Source organism: Peromyscus maniculatus, chromosome X (assembly GCF_049852395.1).
Source record: "Peromyscus maniculatus bairdii isolate BWxNUB_F1_BW_parent chromosome X, HU_Pman_BW_mat_3.1, whole genome shotgun sequence".
NCBI classification, from domain to species: domain Eukaryota; kingdom Metazoa; phylum Chordata; class Mammalia; order Rodentia; family Cricetidae; genus Peromyscus; species Peromyscus maniculatus.
The window spans coordinates 23,662,780-23,682,975 of record NC_134875.1 but is presented as its reverse complement, the minus strand read 5'-3'; the positions used below and the strand labels follow the sequence as shown (position 1 = coordinate 23,682,975).

Below are 20,196 nucleotides of genomic sequence, written 5' to 3'. Positions count from 1 at the left end.
AGCTCCACAAAACCAGACTTCCCGACTTTTGAAAAAAAGACAAGGCACTTGGCATCCTAAAGTAAATGCTCCTATGAATGCAGCACAGATGGCCAGAGGTGGAGGCAAAGGCTTTTACTGAAAGGCCATTTGAAGAAGGGTATGTTTGGAAATGCTCTCTCATCACTCACTTTTTGTCTTCCTTGCTGGAATTGTTCCACCTTAAGCTTAACAAACAAGTCGTCATTTCTTTGGTATTTATTACAAGATTAATCATACATATACGTGCATGCACATACATGACTCTCAAAATAAAATGCAGTGAAACCTAGGGGAAAATGCCTTTTTCTGTTGGTTTTCACTTTAATTATTTTAATGTCAATTATAAACCCTTATAAATATATAATTTTACTGAGCAATACTATTCTGAGAATGCACATCATGAATATTCTCAAAACTCAGAAGCATCTACCTACCAATTCAATTTCTTTGTGGAATCTAGTAAGCAATCGTAATAATAAGAAATTGAGAGCAAACCCTAGCAAGAGGACAGATGTTCCTATGGGGGTGAGTTCTTTGGTAATATGGAACAAAGCTTTTGAAGAGACAACAGAAAAAAATTAAAGATGTCTAGATTTCAAAATTTGGCTACCAAACTTATTTTCTCAAAATAATAATCTTAATTTAAGTAAGTGATACGAACTTGCCTTTCTTTGACACCCTACCAGTTAACAAGCCAACAGCTGCAAATCCTTGGTCCCCGGCTTTGAAAGCCCATCCACACTTTCCATAATAGTTTTTATCTTGGCTCATGGTTTCACTTGAACAAAGAAAACGGATATCCACAGAATCCAATTGTGAAACCATTTAAGTTGTTTCCCTAATTGATATTGCATAAAAATATTTTTCTCCAGTGTAAACTAGTAAAGAAGAAATTTAAACCAGATAGAGCAGTTGCCTAATAGAGTAAGGCCCTGAGTTTGATCTTAGTAGATCTTTTCTCAGTAGAGAAAAGAAAAAGGGAAGGAGAAAAGAGATGTAAGGTGAATGAATGAGGGAAGGATGGGAAGAACAAATTTAAACCAGAAAATATAACCAAGAAATTAAAATGTAAAACTTTTTATAGCCATTTCAGAAATGTATTTTCCACCTATTTTTTCCCGTGTTGAGGGGAATTGTCTAAGTTTCTGTTGATTTTGTTTTGTGTGCACTCTGAAAAATGTCATTAAACTATTTTGATAGAGTATTCTTAAATTCTTACCAACAAGCATTGTTTACATAGTAGATTGAGGAAAGGCACAGAAAGCCAAATACTTAGAAGGACACACACACACACACACACACACACACACACACACACACACACACACGAAATATAACTTTAATGCAATGTAATTTTTGGAATGTGGTATTTATTTCAGCCATGAATTCTCAGACATTCCATCTAGGGAAGCATCTTTCAAAATGAAGTCACAAAATTTGCAGGTAAATGAATGGAAGTATAAAAGATTATTTTGAGTGAGGTATCCCACACCCAGAAAGACAAATATTGAATGTCCTCTCTCATCTGTGGCTCCTAACTCTAAATATTCAGATGTGAGTTTATAACCTGGAGCAACCACAGAAACCAGAAAAGTCAAAAGAAACTACGGAAGAGGTAGCATCAGAGAGGGGAATATCAGGATACAGATGGTTTGAAGGGAGAAATGGGAGAAATTAGGGGAAGTTCTTTAGTTAGGGAAGGGGAGGTAGGTCAACACTGAAGGAGAGGGAAGGAGGAGAGTAAAATAACAGTAAGGATGCCTTAAAAAATCATGAATACCTATTTATCTAAAATTACATACAATACAAATAAGTCTATGTGTATACACATACATTCATAGTTTAAATGAAAATTTCCCACCAGTACTAACAGTGGTCTTTTCAATAGCCATAAACTACCTAATAAAAACACCAACACAAGGCATGAAAAGCCTCCTTTTGAGTTGTTGTTCAGGGTATTTCAAGAGATTCCCCAAACAATACAGGCTTTGCTACTGCTCGTGATTGCTTCTCAGAGTTTGCAGGTAAATCCTTATTGCTGAAGACACCACGCGCTTCAGATGCAGGAAACAGAGGATCTGAGTTGGATCTGACCTAAAAGCCTGCTCCCTAAGGGCTAGCCTTCATGGTACGAGAAGATGTCATGCAAGCTTCCAAGGGAGGCAATCAACCAATAGTCCTATCCATCTATGATGCCTATGAACCACAACAGTCAGCCTGGCATTATAACCCCATGGGTGCAATAATGCATACTTTGGTAGTAACCAACAGCTCTCTATTTGGACTCAAGGACTGCTCAATAAGAGGGAAATCATGCCTGTTATTGGAAACCTAGCTAATTACCTAAGGCTAGTGAAGTCATGGATCTTAAAGGAGAACTTTCAGCCACCGCTTTACTAAACCAGCATAATTCCTCACTACATTCTAAATATTTATCCTTATACCCACAACCAAGCACAGGTCTCATACCTCATTAAAGGAAGTTCACTTTGTATCAAACAGGGATCGTTGTAGTTTTAAAACCATAGCTGATCAAGATGCAGAGAACAAGTGATTGTGTGTTACCCAGCTCCAATTAACAAAACTACAACACAACTCCTGCACCCAAGGCTCAGCGAACATCAGAGAAGAGGTGTAAAAAGATTGTAAGAGCCAGAGGAATGGGAAGTCTGCTGTAAGACTTCATCTTGGGAAATGACAGTGAGGCCACACCCAGGAAATCTCAACAACAGGACTGCCTAAACATAAGATGATCACAAAGACAACACCAACTGACATGCTAACATGGAAGGGGGAAATCTTATGGGGGCTCCAACTCTAGATAAAGAACAACAGGCAAGTAAGGAATGCTAAGAGCAGAAAAATAGCCTTCCTCAGGAATGTCCCCACAATCCAATTGGCTATTCAATACCAAGTGGTCATCCCTGATATCACACACATACAGGTAACATTATATAGACTGTGCCAGTGCATTTATATATTTAGGAAGGGTGTTATATGCTAAGGGTTGGAGGAAGAAATGGGAAAGGGAAAAATGAAGTAATTATATTTTCATTTTAAAAAATTTAAAGGAAAGTTCTTTTCCTGGGGCATGTGTTAAAACAAACTGAGAAATGCTGGCTTTGATCGCTGGTACTTCTACAATAACCTCAACGGTGTGAGTTTTTTGACGGTTGTGGTGATTCACACCTATAACCACAGCACCTAAGAGGTAAAGGAAGAAAGATAAGGAGCTAGTCCCCAAATCATTAGGAGAATATGAAATGAATAAGAATGTATTGTTTGCATGGGAGATATATGTAAAAGGGACGGAAAGACTTGAGGGTATAGTTTTTAGCCTGGTATGTACTAGACACCAAAGAGAATACCTGATTGGTAGAACAAATTGTATTTCATACTAAAAGAAATTTTGTCATAACAAAATTAAAGTACCTAGCAGACCATCTGGCACACAGTAATTGTTCAATAAATGTCAGTTGACTCTGAATAAACACCTATTATAGGACATTTTTATTGGGTGTGAAAATGGGGGTTCAAATTTTATTCCTATATATAAACTCCTGCCTACAGATATTAAGATTGATTTAAAAGTCTAATACATTCCTGGAGGTGAAGGTGGCTGTAAACACTGGCTCTCCTGCCACCCAAGTGTTCCAATAGCACCATGCCTGCACCTGGCAGCTCGGAGAGTGGTCAGGGAAGACTCAGCCTCTAACATCTAGATTCAAGTGGTTACATTCTATACCAGGGTCCAGCAAGCAAGGCAGGGAAGGATCTGCAGCAGCACAGAAGCAATGACTTGTGATTTTATTTGCTGACTTCCTACCCCAAACGTGTCCTACTCCAGACAAGGAAAGAAATCTCTTAACTTTAGAAACATGCTTGACAAGAATTTCTTTATAGGGTTCTGAGGAAACCCAACTGTAAAGGAAAACCTGCCATTTTGAAAGAGGTTTTCATTTTGGTTTGCTTTGGTTTTCTTCTTGTTTTGTTTATCTAAGATGAAGAATGACAAGGGCATCCTGCTCGCTGAGATATCGGGTTTTTGTTTTCCTCATGCCCAAACACTGCTGGCTGCCAATTCTTGGAACCAAAGGATGACCCTCTCACGACAGCTCACAAAATGCCCACTAACAGCAATACCAACATCACAACATTCTTTTGGGTAGAAGAGTTCAACAAAAATGAGGAATGCAGTCTAAAGTACGACAGAAGCAAAATTAGCAAATCTTGCAGCCCTTCCCCCTTCCTTCTTCCTCCATTTTAGAAGGCAATTAGTCTCACTGACTCCTGAGGTTAGTCACCACTCACAATAAATAAGTAAACTCACCTGTCAAAGGCTTGGAGTTCTGAATACACTTTAAAATTTCAAATGTAATTTGTAAGGAATGTTTCACAACAGATCACAGTACAATTTTTAAACATACTGAGAAAAAACTAGAATGGTACTTTACATGAGTCATGTAACAGCTTTTGGTACACCCTGTCAAAACTTTTGCCTTTCACCATTAATTTGCCAGATAGTCCGTAACAACCCCCACAGAAGCCAAAGGAAAAAATGTAACTGACACTCAAAACAATGACTAATCTTGTCTCCCTAAAATGCATAACCAACTACATGCTTGCTAGACTGACATTCTCAATAACTCGCACTTAAGTCCCACTTACCCATCCTACTCTGTAAATGTTGCTGGTCGTAAAAGAGATAGTATAGGCGAAGGTGGCCTCTGGTCCCGAACACATGGAATTTTGCTTTCTAAAAATAGTTTTATCAAATATAATAAGAAAAAATGCCACTCTTAAAGTCTTGAAAAGCAAGTAAACTCACTTATCAACATATTTTAGTCTTTTTATCATTGTGAATAAAATATCATACACAAGGCTTCGTTATGATAGTTTGACTATTATGGTGGTTAGTATTTTTCCATATAATTTCATAATTTGGTTGCAACTTACACAATGATTAGATATATGTCTTTTTTTATTCTTAAGCTTTAAATGTAGCATTTCTAAGGAGGGAGTTAAAAACTACTTTATAATCACAGAGTTTAGGTGCTAACTCATCAGAGCTAAGATTTTATTTTCAGGGCAGGAACTTGAGTTTAACAATTCAATGTGTGTGAAGAAAGGCCCAGTTGCATTTCAAGTCCTCAGAGCTGAGAAATCAGTACTACTTTAAGGCTCCAAAGGATACCCACAGGAAGAGGCCTTTGGGGATGAATTCAATACATCCAGGACAGATAAGGGATTTGATAGCACTGGAAGGGACTATGGCCACAGATAGGGAGGGTGAAGACAGGATACATATGATACTATCAGAGAAACAACAGTACTCTAGAAGACATTTTCCTCCCACCAATGATTTGATTCAATAGAATACACTCAGAATGTGCAAATGTCTGAGGATGATTCAAATCTCCTGATGAATTGCACTCAGTGCTTAAAAGTCATATCTGGTCAAGGGAATAAATCTTTTTTATTTTCTATTCCTGGGCTTAATTACTGGAAAGCAATATGGTTATTGTCTTCCTTTTTTGAATAACTCATTCCCATGAATACCTTAGATATTTGGAAACAGAAACATAGGTACCAAGGCACTTAACCAACATCACTCAGTATGTTGGCACCAAAGCCCTCAGCATCTCTTGATCACCATCCTCTCAATAATTCAAAAAGGAAAAATATATTCTGACCTAGTTTGAATTAACATGCCCTAAAACACTGACTTGTAAACTTTTTGCTGATAGCAACAGATAGTAATAAATATACTTTATAGTCTACCTTAATGCACATGTGCATGACTTTGAAGTAAGTCTCACTCAAAGTGCCTAACTTCATTAGATAAAAAATTTGGTATTTTTCTTACCATCCACTCTATGCAATTTTGTTCTGAAGAGATGTTAACTGCAACTGACTACATGCATTTCATTGTATGCTGATCAGTCATTTCTTGACACTTGAAAACTACAAGGATAGGACAAATAGGCAAACAGAATAAGGAAATAGTATTATACCCAAAAATAGCAGGGCTAATCTTCACATTTTGCCACCAGGAATTTAGACTGAAATAGCTTCAATCTTAAAATATTATGTTTTTAGATTTCCTGTGCAGCAAGAGTTTGCTAAGCAAAATAATAATGTCAAGAAAATGAAAGACATATTTCAATTTGTGGAGCAAACTACTCCTAAGGTTTTGGGATCATTGTTTAAATGCAGCCGTGTTGTAATTATTCCTGAATGTAATATTCAGGCCAGTGGGACATCTACTTAGGAAAATTTTGTTGACTCTTAACCCAAAACAGTTTATAAGTAAGAATATCGTCATTAATCTAAGCTAGCAAAACTTTAGTGATTCATAACATTTAAGTTCAAGTTTTTATACAATAAAAGCATGTTTTGACACATACCTTTTTATTTCATCATTCACCTTTTTGCTTAACAATCTGCTGAAGGAACAATCTACTAATAACAACTATAATGGGTATAGTTTATTTGTAGAGCATTCACAACTTCAAAACCCTTTTCATTTTTGTGAACTGTAATGACCAGCAATCCTTGGATTACTGAATATTTTAAAAGTATATGATGACATTTGCCAGACTCAAAACAGAAACTTAATATTTGGTTTGTTCCGCATGTGACAGATTACTCAATCCCGTGAAGAAATCCAGGTGTCTGGCCTTCAGTGATTGCCTATATTTGAGAGCCCCAGCTCACTCCTTCTACCCCCCACCAAGTTTGGAATATAAAGAAGAACTTGAATTTCGAGTGAAAACACAAGCCAAGTTCTGGGGTGGGGGAGTGTCACACAACTGTTCTCATGTGGATGTACCTACTGAAAGAACTCAGAACAGATGTGTATCTTTTATAAACATTCAACTAGTCGGCAAATTGGAGGCTTAACAAGCTAAGGGGAGTGAAGGACAGGCCAGGAAGTCAGGGATTCCTAGATGTGGACTCAGCCTTGGTCTTAATTCTGTTTTTGCTCTAAATCAATGCCAAGTTCTTCACACTTCAGCTGGTTTACAGCAGGCAAGAATTACAGAAGAACAAAACTGTTTCCTGGAGATGTGATGGGTTAAATGGTTACTATTACAGCCCCCCTCCCCCAAGGTACTTCCACAAAATCTAAAGCAAGCTTTCTGAATATAATTTCCCTTTATTATATTAGGAATTAACATACAATGTGTATATCTGCTGGTACCTTTCAAGGGTGACCTTGAAAAAGGCCATTCTTTCCATCCCTTTCTAAGTTCTTCTCTGCTTTAGTCATAATCAGTTATTCAACCAATTAGGAAACTCAGTCATGCGATATTACAGGTTTTTAAAGTAGCTGTAACACCTTCTAGTTGAGCATTTTCAGGCAGCTAATGGGCAGTTAGGGGCCCACAACTTTACTGGACCTCTATGCACCGGCAACATAAAGGAAATACCCTCCTGGTCCAAGACCCTGTTTGACAACCTAAGGGAAAGACTTAGCAAGCTCCTCTTAGGAAAAGAGGCCCCATTCCCCATGCCATGACACCCACCTCCAGAGTGATCTCTGCCCTCCCTACTCTGGGCAATTCAAAAGGTAGAATGCAGTTTCACTTTCTCCCTACAACTTCATAGAAAAGGAGGACTAGCCCCTTCTTGGCATTTAATGAATGGTCTTCTCCCCCTGGATTTAGATTGTTGGTCCTTCCAGCCAGTCATTAACTAGCAGGAAATGCCCTCCTCAGCAATCACTATTGTGTAAATAAAGTCATAAACTTTTGGAGGCCAGTGCAATCCCAGACCCCAAAGCTGCACATGTCAGGGTTAAAAAAAAAAATCTTGATTGTAAAAGCATTGCCTTCCAAATTAAACTCAAACCACATGATTCAGTCCATAAAATATACAAAATATGCAGTCCAGTGACAGATTTATTGTGGCCTTACAGAATAAAGAAAAAAATCTCTATATGGAAAACACAGCTACTTTTGACCCAAGCAGCCCTCAAACAGGAAGTTTAAAGTCAATCAGCCAGCTGGGGCCTCACTTAGTTATGAAGGAGACCAGGGCAACCAGCATTTCCTGTCATTGCTTGTCAGCATTTTAAGCACTTTTATTTGAATTGTTTTCTTAGATAGCTAAAAATATTTCTGAGATTTCTTTGGAGATAGAGACAAGACAATAAGAAGAGCTAATGTATGAACCATGACTGAAATGAAAAAACGAAACTTACAAAATGTCTTTACTTAGCAGAGATCCAACAATCTGTCCTTTGGACTTTTTGCTGTATTTTAATGAATGCTAGACTAGTAGGCAAAATTAGTAAAAGTATTTAAGAGTCAAATAATAGAATTACTGATATTACCTGTTTCCTGTTAATTCAGGATCAACATTATGAAGTGCAGTTTTCATACACCTAATAAGTAGGTATTAGAAGTTGCAGACTATAGCATTACAGGAAGTAACTTCTTACTGTTTCTCTTATTCTCTTATGAATCATCATCATCATTCTACAAAATGACTTGTGCACATTCAGTGTTATGTTCATATTTGAGAGTTACCTAACTGAATTGTATTGTAGATCTTTATTAAGATTAGGAAAACCGCCAGGCGGTGGTGGCACACGCCTTTAATCCCAGCACTCAGGAGGCAGAGCCAGGCGGATCTCTGTGAGTTCGAGGCCAGCCTGGGCTACCAAGTGAGCTCCAGGAAAGGCGCAAAGCTACACAGAGAAACCCTGTCTCGAAACCCCCCACCCAAAAAAAAAAGATTAAGAAAACCATACTGTTCACAAAATACAGAGACCTTTTTTTTCCAGTATGGTGAAATACAATGCACTATGGTACATTTTCCAAGCCAGTCAAGTTCTCAATCACAAGTATTGGTCGGGGCAGGGGGGCAAGTTTAAGTAATAAAGAAAAAAATAATTTGCCTTGTTATTATTACTATATAGAATTTCTCAGTATATCCAAATGAGTTTCTCCACAGAACAAAGTTTATCTCTTTGAGAAAGAGGATTTATACATAATAAAGGGGGAGTCAGTTGATCTAAAGTCCTGCTAAGCAGGGCAGTGGTGGCACACACTTTTAATTCCAGCACTCAGGAAGCAGAGGCAAGTGGATCTCTGTGAGTTTGAGGCCCAGCCTGGTCTACAGAGTGATTTCCCAGAACATCCGGGGCTATACAGTGAAACTTTGTCTCAAAAAAAAAAAAAAAAAAATCCTGCTAAAACCTACAGTTTTCTGCAAAAACGCCTTCCCTTGAGGGCCATGTCCATCTGAATCCAGCCTCAAGCTTACCTTAAAACTCTACTGACATAGGATTTGTCTGTAGCTGAGGCTAATAATCTAGACATTAATAGAACAGAACGAATTACACAGGATCAGCACCCCAATAGCCCCCCCCCAAAATTTTTTTTATGTTTTTGAAGCTTGTAGACATAAAACACAACTATATAAGGTGTACTGTGTTTCAGTTTGTACTTCTGGATGAACTAATAAGGTTTATTTTATGCTCCCCAAGTACTTGGCTGGAAGGCTGGCTGACATAAATGAGTTGGGAATTTAAGTTCTCAAAATCGCTGTTGAGAAGAAATAGTTCCCCCATCTTCTTTGGGATTCTTATCAATTACAGACAGCAAGAATTTTCTGAAACATCAATCTGCTCTTTAACAACAGTATCTACAATCACACAACTGACTGAGCAAGCACATACAAAGACAAACTCCTGACTCCAGTACCGAGGGAAAGAAAGTTGAGCCCTACCTCATGCCTTGGGTCTTGTTGAATATATCTCTATATAATTTAAATAGAACTCACAAGAACTGCTTTGTAACACATAAATCTAATCCTTTTTTTGGCTTTCTTTTAAAAAATATTTCACCAGAACATACTAATTATGCAAAATGACAGATTTCATTTTTACATTTTAATACACATATAAAATGTACTTAGTGTATATTCACCCCTATTATCCTCTTATTCATACTCCCTTTGCTCAATTCCTTACCTCTTTTGCAATTAGTCTCCCAAGTACTTTTATAATTTTTCCTAGATTACAAACCTAATATTTTTTCCTTTTTGAAACCTAATATTTTTTAAAACTTATTTTTATTATTTTTAATTATGTGTATGCATAAGTGGGTGGATGAGTGCACTAGAGTACAGATGCCTGAGGAGGCCAGAGGTATTTGTTAGCCATCTGCAGTGGGTACAGGTAACCAAACACATGTCCTCTACAAGAACAGTATGTGCTCTTATCCACTAAGCCATCTCTCCAGCCCCACACAAACTAATCTTAATAAAGCAACAGATTCCTTATCTCCATTTGTAAAGTAAAATAACTGATGAATCCTACTATTTCACACACACACACACACACACACACACACACACACACACACACATTAATACCACATGTGACACTTTTGTTCTGCTTTTTGTTGTTGCTTTGTTCATGAAGGTAGAAAATTTAAAAAATCAAAAGGTGAAATTGTTTTCTGGCAAGATATCCCCCCATGTTCTCCAGTATGCCGTTATGTATTTTTTTCATATTGCCACATAAGGAAAAACCGCAAGACCTCTACCTAAAACATAATAGTCCTCTGGCACAAAGGATGGTTGTAGAGGATCAGAGACAGCAGCTCTAGTCCCTTCTGTAAGCGCTTTGCTTTCTGGATACAGTAAAGAGGGGGAGAGAGAGAGAGAAAGAGAGAGAGAGAGAGAGAGAGAGAGAGAGAGAGAGAGAGAGAGAGAGAGAGAGAGAGAAAATTCACACCTATATTTTGATAAATAGAAACTCATGCAAATACAGCCTGTAAGTGGACAGTACTTGAAAAATGTACTGTCCAATATCCTTTTCATATTTCACCTGTGTCTTTATCACTTTGTAAGATACACACAACAGGAGGCACTGGAGTAACAGTAATTCTTTTATCTCTTCTTTTTAATCTGTGGAGTCAGTTAAAAAGAACTGTATCTACAAAGCTTCATGCAGAAGATGATTTGCCTGAGATGCAGAGGATGTTCATTAAATGTAATTTCAGGTGACAGAAAGGTAGTGGTTAGCTTTCAGGTCACTCTTTAGGATTCATCCTAAAAGCTGCCTTTGAATGTTTATCCCTGGGCTCATTTTGAGTCACCAGTATGGCCCTCAGCAGGACAGTCAGCCAAATATAAATTGTTGTTCATTTTCTTAAAAAAAAAAAACAGAAACATTACTTAAAATCACAGACAAAATATGTGTAAAAGGCAAGAGAAAATTAAAAACATCAACCTATTCTTTAATTTACTAAAACTTTTACCTAGAAGATAAAGCACTGAGGATAAAGAGATCCATTGGCTTACCTACCAATGAGATGCTGGTACATTCGAGGACACCTGAATGAACCTAAGGAAATCTATCCCAAATTTCCACACAAATGTAGGCAGCCAAGCTCAAAATTCTCAGAATCAGATGGGAACACATTAAAATCAAATTGAAGAACCCAAATTGGAAAACCCAATCCAGCCAACCATCAGTCTCTATGATGCTCACATGACTTGAGGAGATTAACTAGGCTGGGAGAATTCTCCACCGTCAACTGCATGCATTTCTATCTAGACTGCCCTTTCTCAGTTGCAGGCATTCTCTTCCTGGCCACACAAATGCACTCATTGTATAGGTAGAAAACAAACTCCTACCCCAAATCATAAATAAATCACTTTTTCTTGTGCGCCAACTTAACGCTGATGCAAGAAGGACTTGAGAGCGGAACATAATATTTTAACAAGCATGACTAATTGAGTCTTAAGTTTCTAACATGGCTCCTCTTCCCCTGAACTTTTCCTTTTCATGGTTGTTATAAAGAGTTTTGAGAAGCTGGGCATGGTGATGCATGACTGTAGTCCCAGCTACTTAGGAGATTGAAGTAGGATCATTTAAGCTTAGGAGTTTGAAATTCGTTTTGGGAAAACAGTGAGGCCCTGTGGCAACTACATTTCATAAAATACGTTCTGGGATCACAGTGATTCTAACGCTATTTACATAGAAAAAGTAAAATCTATACATACACTCAAATCAAGTCTCTTTTTATTATTGCTTCCTCTTTAGTTCTAAGAAATGCACCCTTCTTCTGAAAGTGCACTGCCTAGAGTTTAACATTTCTAAGCAACAGACACATTGTTTATATCAAATATTGGTTATAGTTTATTGTTAACCCGTTTTTCTTTCATTTCCCCTTGAAAAAATACTATAAAAATCGGTATTTTTCTGTATTTCGGGGAGAAATCAATGTGTGACTGCAAATATTGTTCTTAATTGATCACCAATTTGTACATTTGTGCTCAAATGTATGCTTGCCTATATATTCCCGGACACTTGTGGAATACTTTTATTCCTGAAACAAAAAGTCTCATCCTGAACTGCATTCTTTTCCCCATCAATCCTTTAAAGGCTAGATCATTCAATTTAATAGCAACCAGAGAATAATAATGGACTATATAGGGGTTGGGGATTTAGCTCAGTGGTAGAGCACTTGCCCAGCAAGTGCAAGGGCCTGGGTTCGGTCCTCAGCTGGGGGGGGGGCGGGGGGAGGGGGGAGAGACTATATAAATGTTTTCTTCTCCCTTTTATGTCATTAATACCTGATAACGTAATTGATACCACATTTGTTCTAATTCTCAATGTTGTCCTTCCAGCATGGTCCCCTGGTTGTCAGGAGACCAGATATATATATATCTGTACAACCATCAAGTTCCCTACAGATTTGAAAGTCTATATTAATACAGATCCAATTGCTTCTACTTGCTCATAATTTATGTTTGTTTGTTTGTTTGTTTGTTTGTTGGGTTATTTGACAGTGGAACTACTCGCACCCAGACACAGTCTGTTATCTTAGAATGAAAAGATTCACCCCATTTTATGTGAAGAAACTCAGCTTTCTATTTTTGAAGTATCATATCATACCTAGGAAGAAGCAGAAAAATCTCACAGAGGAAAATGGTTTCTGATTTCAAGTTCCTTAATATCACATACAATTATAATGGTCTAAACCTATCTATTTAATCACTGTTATAATCCAACAGCCTGGCACATACCTGTAATCCCAGCCTCAGAAAGCTGAGCATTAAAAGTAGGAGTTCAAGGCAAGCCTGAGCTACTTTGTGAGACCCTGTCTCAAAATAGCAAGAACAACAAAAATCAACAATATGGAAGCATCTTTACAAAGTAAAGGTGATTGCAACCCGTATCTCTTTCAGACTCTTGAGCATTTTAACATGGCAGTGGCCATTATTTTACTTTAACAACAGGACAGGATCAAGTTACTTGTCTAACATGCACTGTAACTTATTCTCTGCATTTCCTGAATCCCCATTTGTAATTCTAGCACACAGAATCTTTTATTTCAAAAGAAGAATTCTGCTACCTTCTTGACTTTATTTCACTAGAAGCAGCGTACATGTAAAATTTATGAATGAATATCTTCATCACTTTAAGGTTTTCACTCCCTTTCTTCCCTCCCCTCTTTCCTAGATGCAAAGACAGCTGAATGGAGAACAGAAGTGTACTTCAAGCTATATTGTCAACATCTGCATAACAGCCAAGAGCTTGTCACTGTTCCAGCAATGTGTAGTACTGTGCAGCCACTCAAAAGACAAAACCTTTTTTTATTTCTGAGTTGCTTTTTACTTCTTCATTGTGTAAAGTTGGACAGATAATAATACACCTACTGGCTAAAAGGATAACTTTCACAAGTTCCTGGAAGTACAATGAAAGGCAAAAGAACCCATTTGAGGCAAGTAGAATGCAATTAAGAGAATGCACATTGTAATCGACTTTACATTTTAGGTTCTTGCAAGTGTACAAAAAGGCTTTCTGTTTAAATTAAAAGCTGTGCACAAAATCTGTTCTTTTGTGAATTTATAGACTGCCGTTTTTCTATATAGTTCAACATTTATTAAACAGCTATGTGTGCAAAACATTATTTAGCTATAAGATGGGTACAAATACAATCACAAGGCTGCTTTGGCTACCAAAGCATAGTCATAAGTTTTATTCTCCTTAAAAAGAAGCTGTTATGAAATGCCTGAAGAAGACAGTTGGGGAAAAGCTATTTTATAACAGTCCTGGGACTCATTATGAATTCTTAAAGCAGCAAGGGAAATCAGAGAAATGAAGTGGTTCTTACAAGCAGAGGGAAACATGCCGTTACCACCTCTCGCCCAGCCCTGGACCAATTCTCCCTCACAATCAGTTTTCCAACAAACCTTCACTTGCATTCTCATATAGAGTCTCCAGTCTCATCCCTATATAAGGCAACAGAACTGTAACTGGGAAACGTTCTCACACCTCTAATGCTCTGGCCCCAAGGTTTAATACCTTCACTTTTTAAAATGATGTCTTTGAGCCAAAGTCATTCATCCCTATAGCAGCACCCACAGAGATGACGCTTACAGAAGTGAGGCCTAAATTGGGAACCATTAAAAATGAGAGAAGTTGGTTTTTGTCACCCTTCCATTGCAAAAAATAAATTAATTAATTAATTAAAAAAATCCAAGTATCTATTGCTCTACCTGTAGCACTTCCTTTTTTCAAATGTGAAGCAGTTGCTTCGCATGGCTCTCTGAACAATAGCCTGAAATCAGTGTGGAATTATTATACAGTAAAATTCCATTGCAAGCAGCTTGGCTCTTTGTTTCTATGTAGACTGCAGCACCTAGGCAGAAAAACTGCACTAGACTTTGTTAGGTGCAAAACAATACTTTCCTTCCTTTCCAGTTTCTACTGGTTGGGAGAAGGAGAAAGCACAGAGGAGTAGAATAGTTATCAGCTGGATTACAGACAAAAATCTATTCAGGCTATATTTAGAGAAGTTTTTATAAATATGCAAGTATTTCCCCAAAGCATTACAAAATTTAAAAAAAACTTAAATTGATTTAGTATTTAGTGTTTATTAAGGACTAAATTTGCATAGGCAAAAGAGAAAATGTGACTATAATCAGGAAAAAGCCAAAGTCTCTGGTAAAGCTCATTGTCAATATGCCTTTCAACAGAAAGTGGAAATAATCTGGATGAATTATGTTAAGCCTTGGTGTCCAGTCATTAGTTCAGGTATATCACCAGTCTGTTTTCCAACCACGCTATCAGTCATCACCGAAGGGCTTACTAATTAAACCAAGACTCCAGCACTGCGATAAATCACCAATCATTTCAAAATTAAATCTTGCAGCAGTTCTATTTTAATTGATGCTTTCCCATGAACTTTACATACACATATGGAGAGGCTGTGGAATCAGAGGCCAGTTTATAAATAGCGATTAAGAACATCTAGAAGAAAAGAACTCCCTAAAAACACATTAGAACAAAAAATTTCACATTTGTAAATATATCTGTGTGTGCGTGCGTGTGCACACCAATAAACAGTGTTCTGAAAAACATAAAGTAGGTCTACCATAACCATTAGAGAACGGCACCACCTGTTAACCTTCAAAAGTACCCTTGTTTTAATTGTATTTTCTTATCATACAAGCATACCGTCTGAGTGGTAAAAATTAAAGCTACCCTTTATAACACTCCCCTACAATGTACTACCCTCACGTCCTTCAGCCCCAGGTGATAAAAGCAAGCTGCCCAAATGTATTGACCTAGGGCGAGAAGGGAGGCGGTTCTGCTGCGGTCCTACTCAGGCATCCCATGAAAATGAGAGTTAGCTGTTATGGAAAGCCTTTGCTAATGACATGCCATGCAAGAAGTTCCTTTAAATTAAAAAAGAAAGAGTGGAAGGGGGAAGGAAGGAAAGAGAAGAAAAAGAGGAAAAGCAAAACTTTAAAAAAAAAAAAAACGCAACAAGTTGCAGTGTTAATTTTCCTTCTACTTGCCATTTCGCGGGAGTGGAAAAAGTTTAAAAAGCAGCGCCGCCTTTCACCGGCGTCCTAGCAAGGCAGCCAGTCCGAGGAACCCAAACTCGGGTCCAGCCTTACCTTCTGTCTCTAGCGCAAACCCAGAGGCTAAGGGGCCCCGCTCTCAGCGGCAGCGGTAGGGGCAGGGGCAGCAAACAGCGGCACATGCCATCTGTTAGCGGGAGAAGCAAAAAGCAGCCCTGCGTGAGGTGGCCCCGGGGCCGGGCGAGCCTTTAGCAGGGGTGTCTAGTGGGTGCCGCCATTTTAAAGCGAGGTTCCTGAAATCATTAGATATAAGCAAATTAACGCCCGCCCCACCTCCGTAACTTGGGGCCGGGGCTGTGCTCCTGGCCTCCGAGTCCCGCGGCGGCCGCAGCGGGGTATCCAATGTCAAGTCCAGCCACAGGCACTCGGGACTCTGCGGACCGACCGAGCCTGCAAGCCCTGCCTGCGATGCCATCTCCCCCGCCCCCCGCCCCCGCGCCGGCCCCCACGCTTTGGCCTCGGGCTGGGAGAAGAGGCTAGTTCGTGGCTGGCCCTCGGTGTCCCCCCCCCGCCCCCAGCGGGGGCCGGCCGGCTGGAGGAGGGGCCCGGGAGCCCAGCCTCCCCCCTCCTCCCCCCCCCCCCCCGCGCTCGCAGCCGCTTGGTTCAGTCCACTAGGAGCACACCTCAGAGCGAGCGCCCCGAGTTCCCCTCGCGGCCGGCGCGGCGCGCCTTCCTCACGGGGCGGTGGGGCGGGCAGAGGTGGGGGGGGGGACGGGGGGCTCCCGCCGAGGTTCGTAGTTGCCGCGGCAACCGGTCCTCACCCCCCCCTCTTTCAACCACCCCCACCAGCCGGACCCTCAGGCAAAGGCGTGTCCTGGGTTCTGCCCCCCCACACACACCACGTACCCCTTCCCCGTGTACCCCTACACCCACAAAAGTACACCCTACCGGGATAACCCCAGACTCGGGGCTTCCCCGCTACACACTTGGGCGGACACGGCGCGGGGAGCCTCGCTGAGAACTCGGGCCGGTTCCTCCAGGAGAATTTCTTCTTTAGGCGCCAAAAAGGCAACTGGCGCCCAAGTCGGTGAGGCGGCCGAGGGGGTACCCCGCCGCCGCCGCCGCCTCGGGCAGCCGCGGGCCCCCGGCGCCCCGCCCCGCCCGGCCAGGTAGCGCCACTCACCGGGCCCGTCGCCGTCGCCTCCGCCGCCACCGCGCCACCCGCCAAGCTCACCTGGCCCGGGAGCCACTGGAGCCGCGTCTCGCTGGGACGGCGGCGACACGCGCAGGAACTCCGGCGCCTGGTGGCCCGATTCCCGCGCCGGCCCGGGACCGTCTTCCGCCTCCTCGCGGCTCGCTGGCAAAGAGCGCCAAAAAGTCGCGCTCCTGCTCACGCTCCGAGTGGGGGCACCTTCTTCCTGGAGGGCGCACTTTCGTCGTGAAATCGACTCTTTTGTGTGGCTCGTACCTTCGCGCCGGCCCAGCGTGGGCTTTCTCCGGAGGGGGTGTGGCGCCGCGCCCCTCCGAAACGCAGCCTGCCCCAGCCCTCGCCCGCCCGCCCCGGAGTGGCTTTTGTCAGGGCATTAGTAACTGGGGCGTGGGGGGCGGGGGAGTGCAAATCATAACGCTCGGGATGTACAAAAGCAAAGCGACAGGGAAGCGTGTACCTACCCCTGGTGGGGAGCGCGAGCCGCCTGGAAAGTTTCTAGAGCTTCGGCGGGCAGCTACGGAAGTGCCAATGAGAAAGGCGACGGAGCGCGAAGCTCTGGGTTTCTAGACACTTTCGAGACAGGTGAGGGGAGGTAGGGAATTCCAAACCGACCTCGAGCAACACGTACATCAACTCGCCTAGGGTTATATACTCACCGTTTGCTTTCCTGGGTCTCCTCCCTTCCATACAAACCCAGATTTTTTTGTTTCCCTCGAAGAACTTGAGAGAGGGAAAATGTTAATCAGAGGAAATGCTTCCCCTACTTCCAGGGAGTTTTACAGGGTAGGAGGAGCCCCGAGGTAAGATTCCAGATACTTCTGAATGGAAAATGGACAAAGCAAATGCGATTTTATACTTTGATTTAAAAGTGTGCATCTGGACATCTAAATTACAAGTTTCAATTTAATGCAAGCGTAATAAGAGCACCAGCTGTCTCTTAATTGGAGCCCCACAATAATAAACGCGTGCTTTTATTTAATTTTATGAGGACAATTGTAGATGATAACACACACATATGCAGGATCGTCAACGAGGAGCTCATAGCAATTCATGGCTGCTTTCCTGCATGCAATCAACTGCTTCAGCCTAGAACTCAGCTCTGTAAGCTCTGCAGAAAGTGCAAAAGCATTGCAGGACATATTTAAGTGGCAGTTAGGTTGAGGAGTGGAGTGAATTCTCAGGCTAATTATACTTTTTAATTCTACTGAACTGATCCAAATAGAATTCAGCTCATTTTAGGCAAGAAATCAATCTCTGTGTGTTAAATGCAAAATAATAAGAGTAGGCCAGCAATGGTTAGGAGAAGACTGGGCACAAACTGCCCTGCACATAATTGAAAAAATCCACAATGGCATTTGGCAAGAATTGTGAAAGTCACCAGGACAATGTGCAGGGACATTGTCTGACATTTCAGAGTTATGGCTAGGATCCTAGCATAAGTCAAAATAAGAAGGACTTCCTAGTTACCTCATGAATTCCTAACCACTTCTCCCATGCCTTCTTTCATACTTGCCAAATTCCCTGAACTACTGTAAAAAGTCAAACTTGTCTGGCATATAGGAAGTGGCTTTGCCAGTGCAAGGAACCCCCACAGAACTCTAAAGAGGTGTTGCCTACCATGGGAGACTAAAAGAAGGGCAACCCTGAATTAGATAACTTTATGCCCAGTGACCCAACCAATGAAGAACTGATGTCAGAGACTCAACAAAGGAGTCTTTATACTAAACTTGGGCAACACCAGTTCCCTCGCCTCTGGCCACCATTGCAATCCACATCTCCTGCGGGACATGCATGGGTTTCCTGGCCCTGTTTTATTGCTCTTGAGTTGCTAGAATAGCTGTTTTACCATGAATGTATGGTATACCCTAAGGAATGGACATTTGGGTGAAACAGGATAGTTTCAACATTATCTCTTGCTTGAAAATGGTAACCAGTGAAAACTGCAGATGAGATTTTATTGTTTTCTTCCCCACACTGGAGCCGAGAGTAACATTACCTTAGCCAGTAAGCAGTCTTCCCTTTGGGGGGGGGCGGGTAGCACAACCTCCCCAAATAAAACGAGGCAAATTTCCATGCCACTGGATTCACTGGAGAATATTTTCAAAGGCCACAAAAATTGCTGTTCCCTCTCCTCGGTGTCATAGAAAGGCCCATTTGCAAGGGTAGATACACATGGGAATATTTTCTGCTTTAGTCGAGTGGTTAAAACTATCCACCATTTTCTCTCCTTTTACCCCTAGACACAACTAGGGCCATGTCCACACTGATACTCCAGATGGTTTCTTACCATAAATGGCTGTACATTCAAGTCTCATAATACTTCCACTTGCTCAACTATATTCGAGGATCTTCTTGGGATCATTATTACCCTGACAGATATTCAAAGGTTAGTGTTTGAATCTAACTTTTCATTCCTGGGCTTTTGCCCCATCAGCCAGTGAAATGGAGGCATGTGAGTAAACATTGAAATATTCCTTGACAACATTCTTTCTAAGCTCTTACTACAACTTAAAGCTTGAAATGGACACTTACTCATAAAATGTAAGGTGAAAATGGAGCAGCCTCAAGTAGCATTTTCTTCCAATAAAATATAGTCGACTTTGATTGGTGTAGTAAGAAAAGTTATAAACTTACATAATGACTTAGAAGGATTGTTATAATCGACAAATATGGACATATTTTTAAATATGCTGGATAAGTGAACAGTTATAATCTCTAATGTGTTAATGTATCATGGTTTTAAGGATTTTTGTAAGTTCTTATTATATTGTATTGGGTATTCTATTTTTTCCTCTGTTATGCAGCATAATTCATTTATTATTCTCTTTAAAAAGACAATTAACCTGTGCAATTGGACACAGAAGCAAGGCCATACTATGAAGAAGAAAAAAAAGCATCTCCCTCCTGTTTTGAATCCATGACACTATTCTCACCAGCCTCGTATCATCAGTAACAGCACTATTTGCTAAGCATTGCTGTGCTCTAGAAATGTTCTGAAGGCTGCAGCTTCACAGCAACACTTGTCATTTCAGAAAGCAGCCTCCAACTGGTGCTTCAAGAGCTATTGGCATTATTCATTATTCATTCATCCATTCCTGAAAAGCCTTTTTCATTCAGAGTTGGGAATT

At 40.6% G+C, this 20,196-nt stretch overlaps 1 protein-coding gene across 14 annotated transcripts in view; it reads right to left on the bottom strand.

The window, feature by feature from the left end:
• Mbnl3 (muscleblind like splicing regulator 3) overlaps nt 1–17,550 on the bottom strand; it is a 100,898-nt gene extending 83,348 nt beyond the window's left edge. For 6 of the 14 annotated variants that reach the window (XM_042268998.2, XM_015988794.3, XM_015988793.3 and 3 more), the window contains exon 1: nt 16,192–16,333. In XM_042268998.2, coding sequence (XP_042124932.1) covers nt 16,192–16,333 — 142 coding nt within the window. Of the gene's footprint in view, nt 1–15,954; nt 16,078–16,191; nt 16,334–17,041; nt 17,226–17,529 lie in introns of those variants that run through there. The other 8 variants (XM_015988799.3, XM_076562266.1, XM_042268999.2 and 5 more) reach the window with 6 other exon arrangements.
• Nucleotides 17,551–20,196: the final 2,646 nt, after the last annotated feature.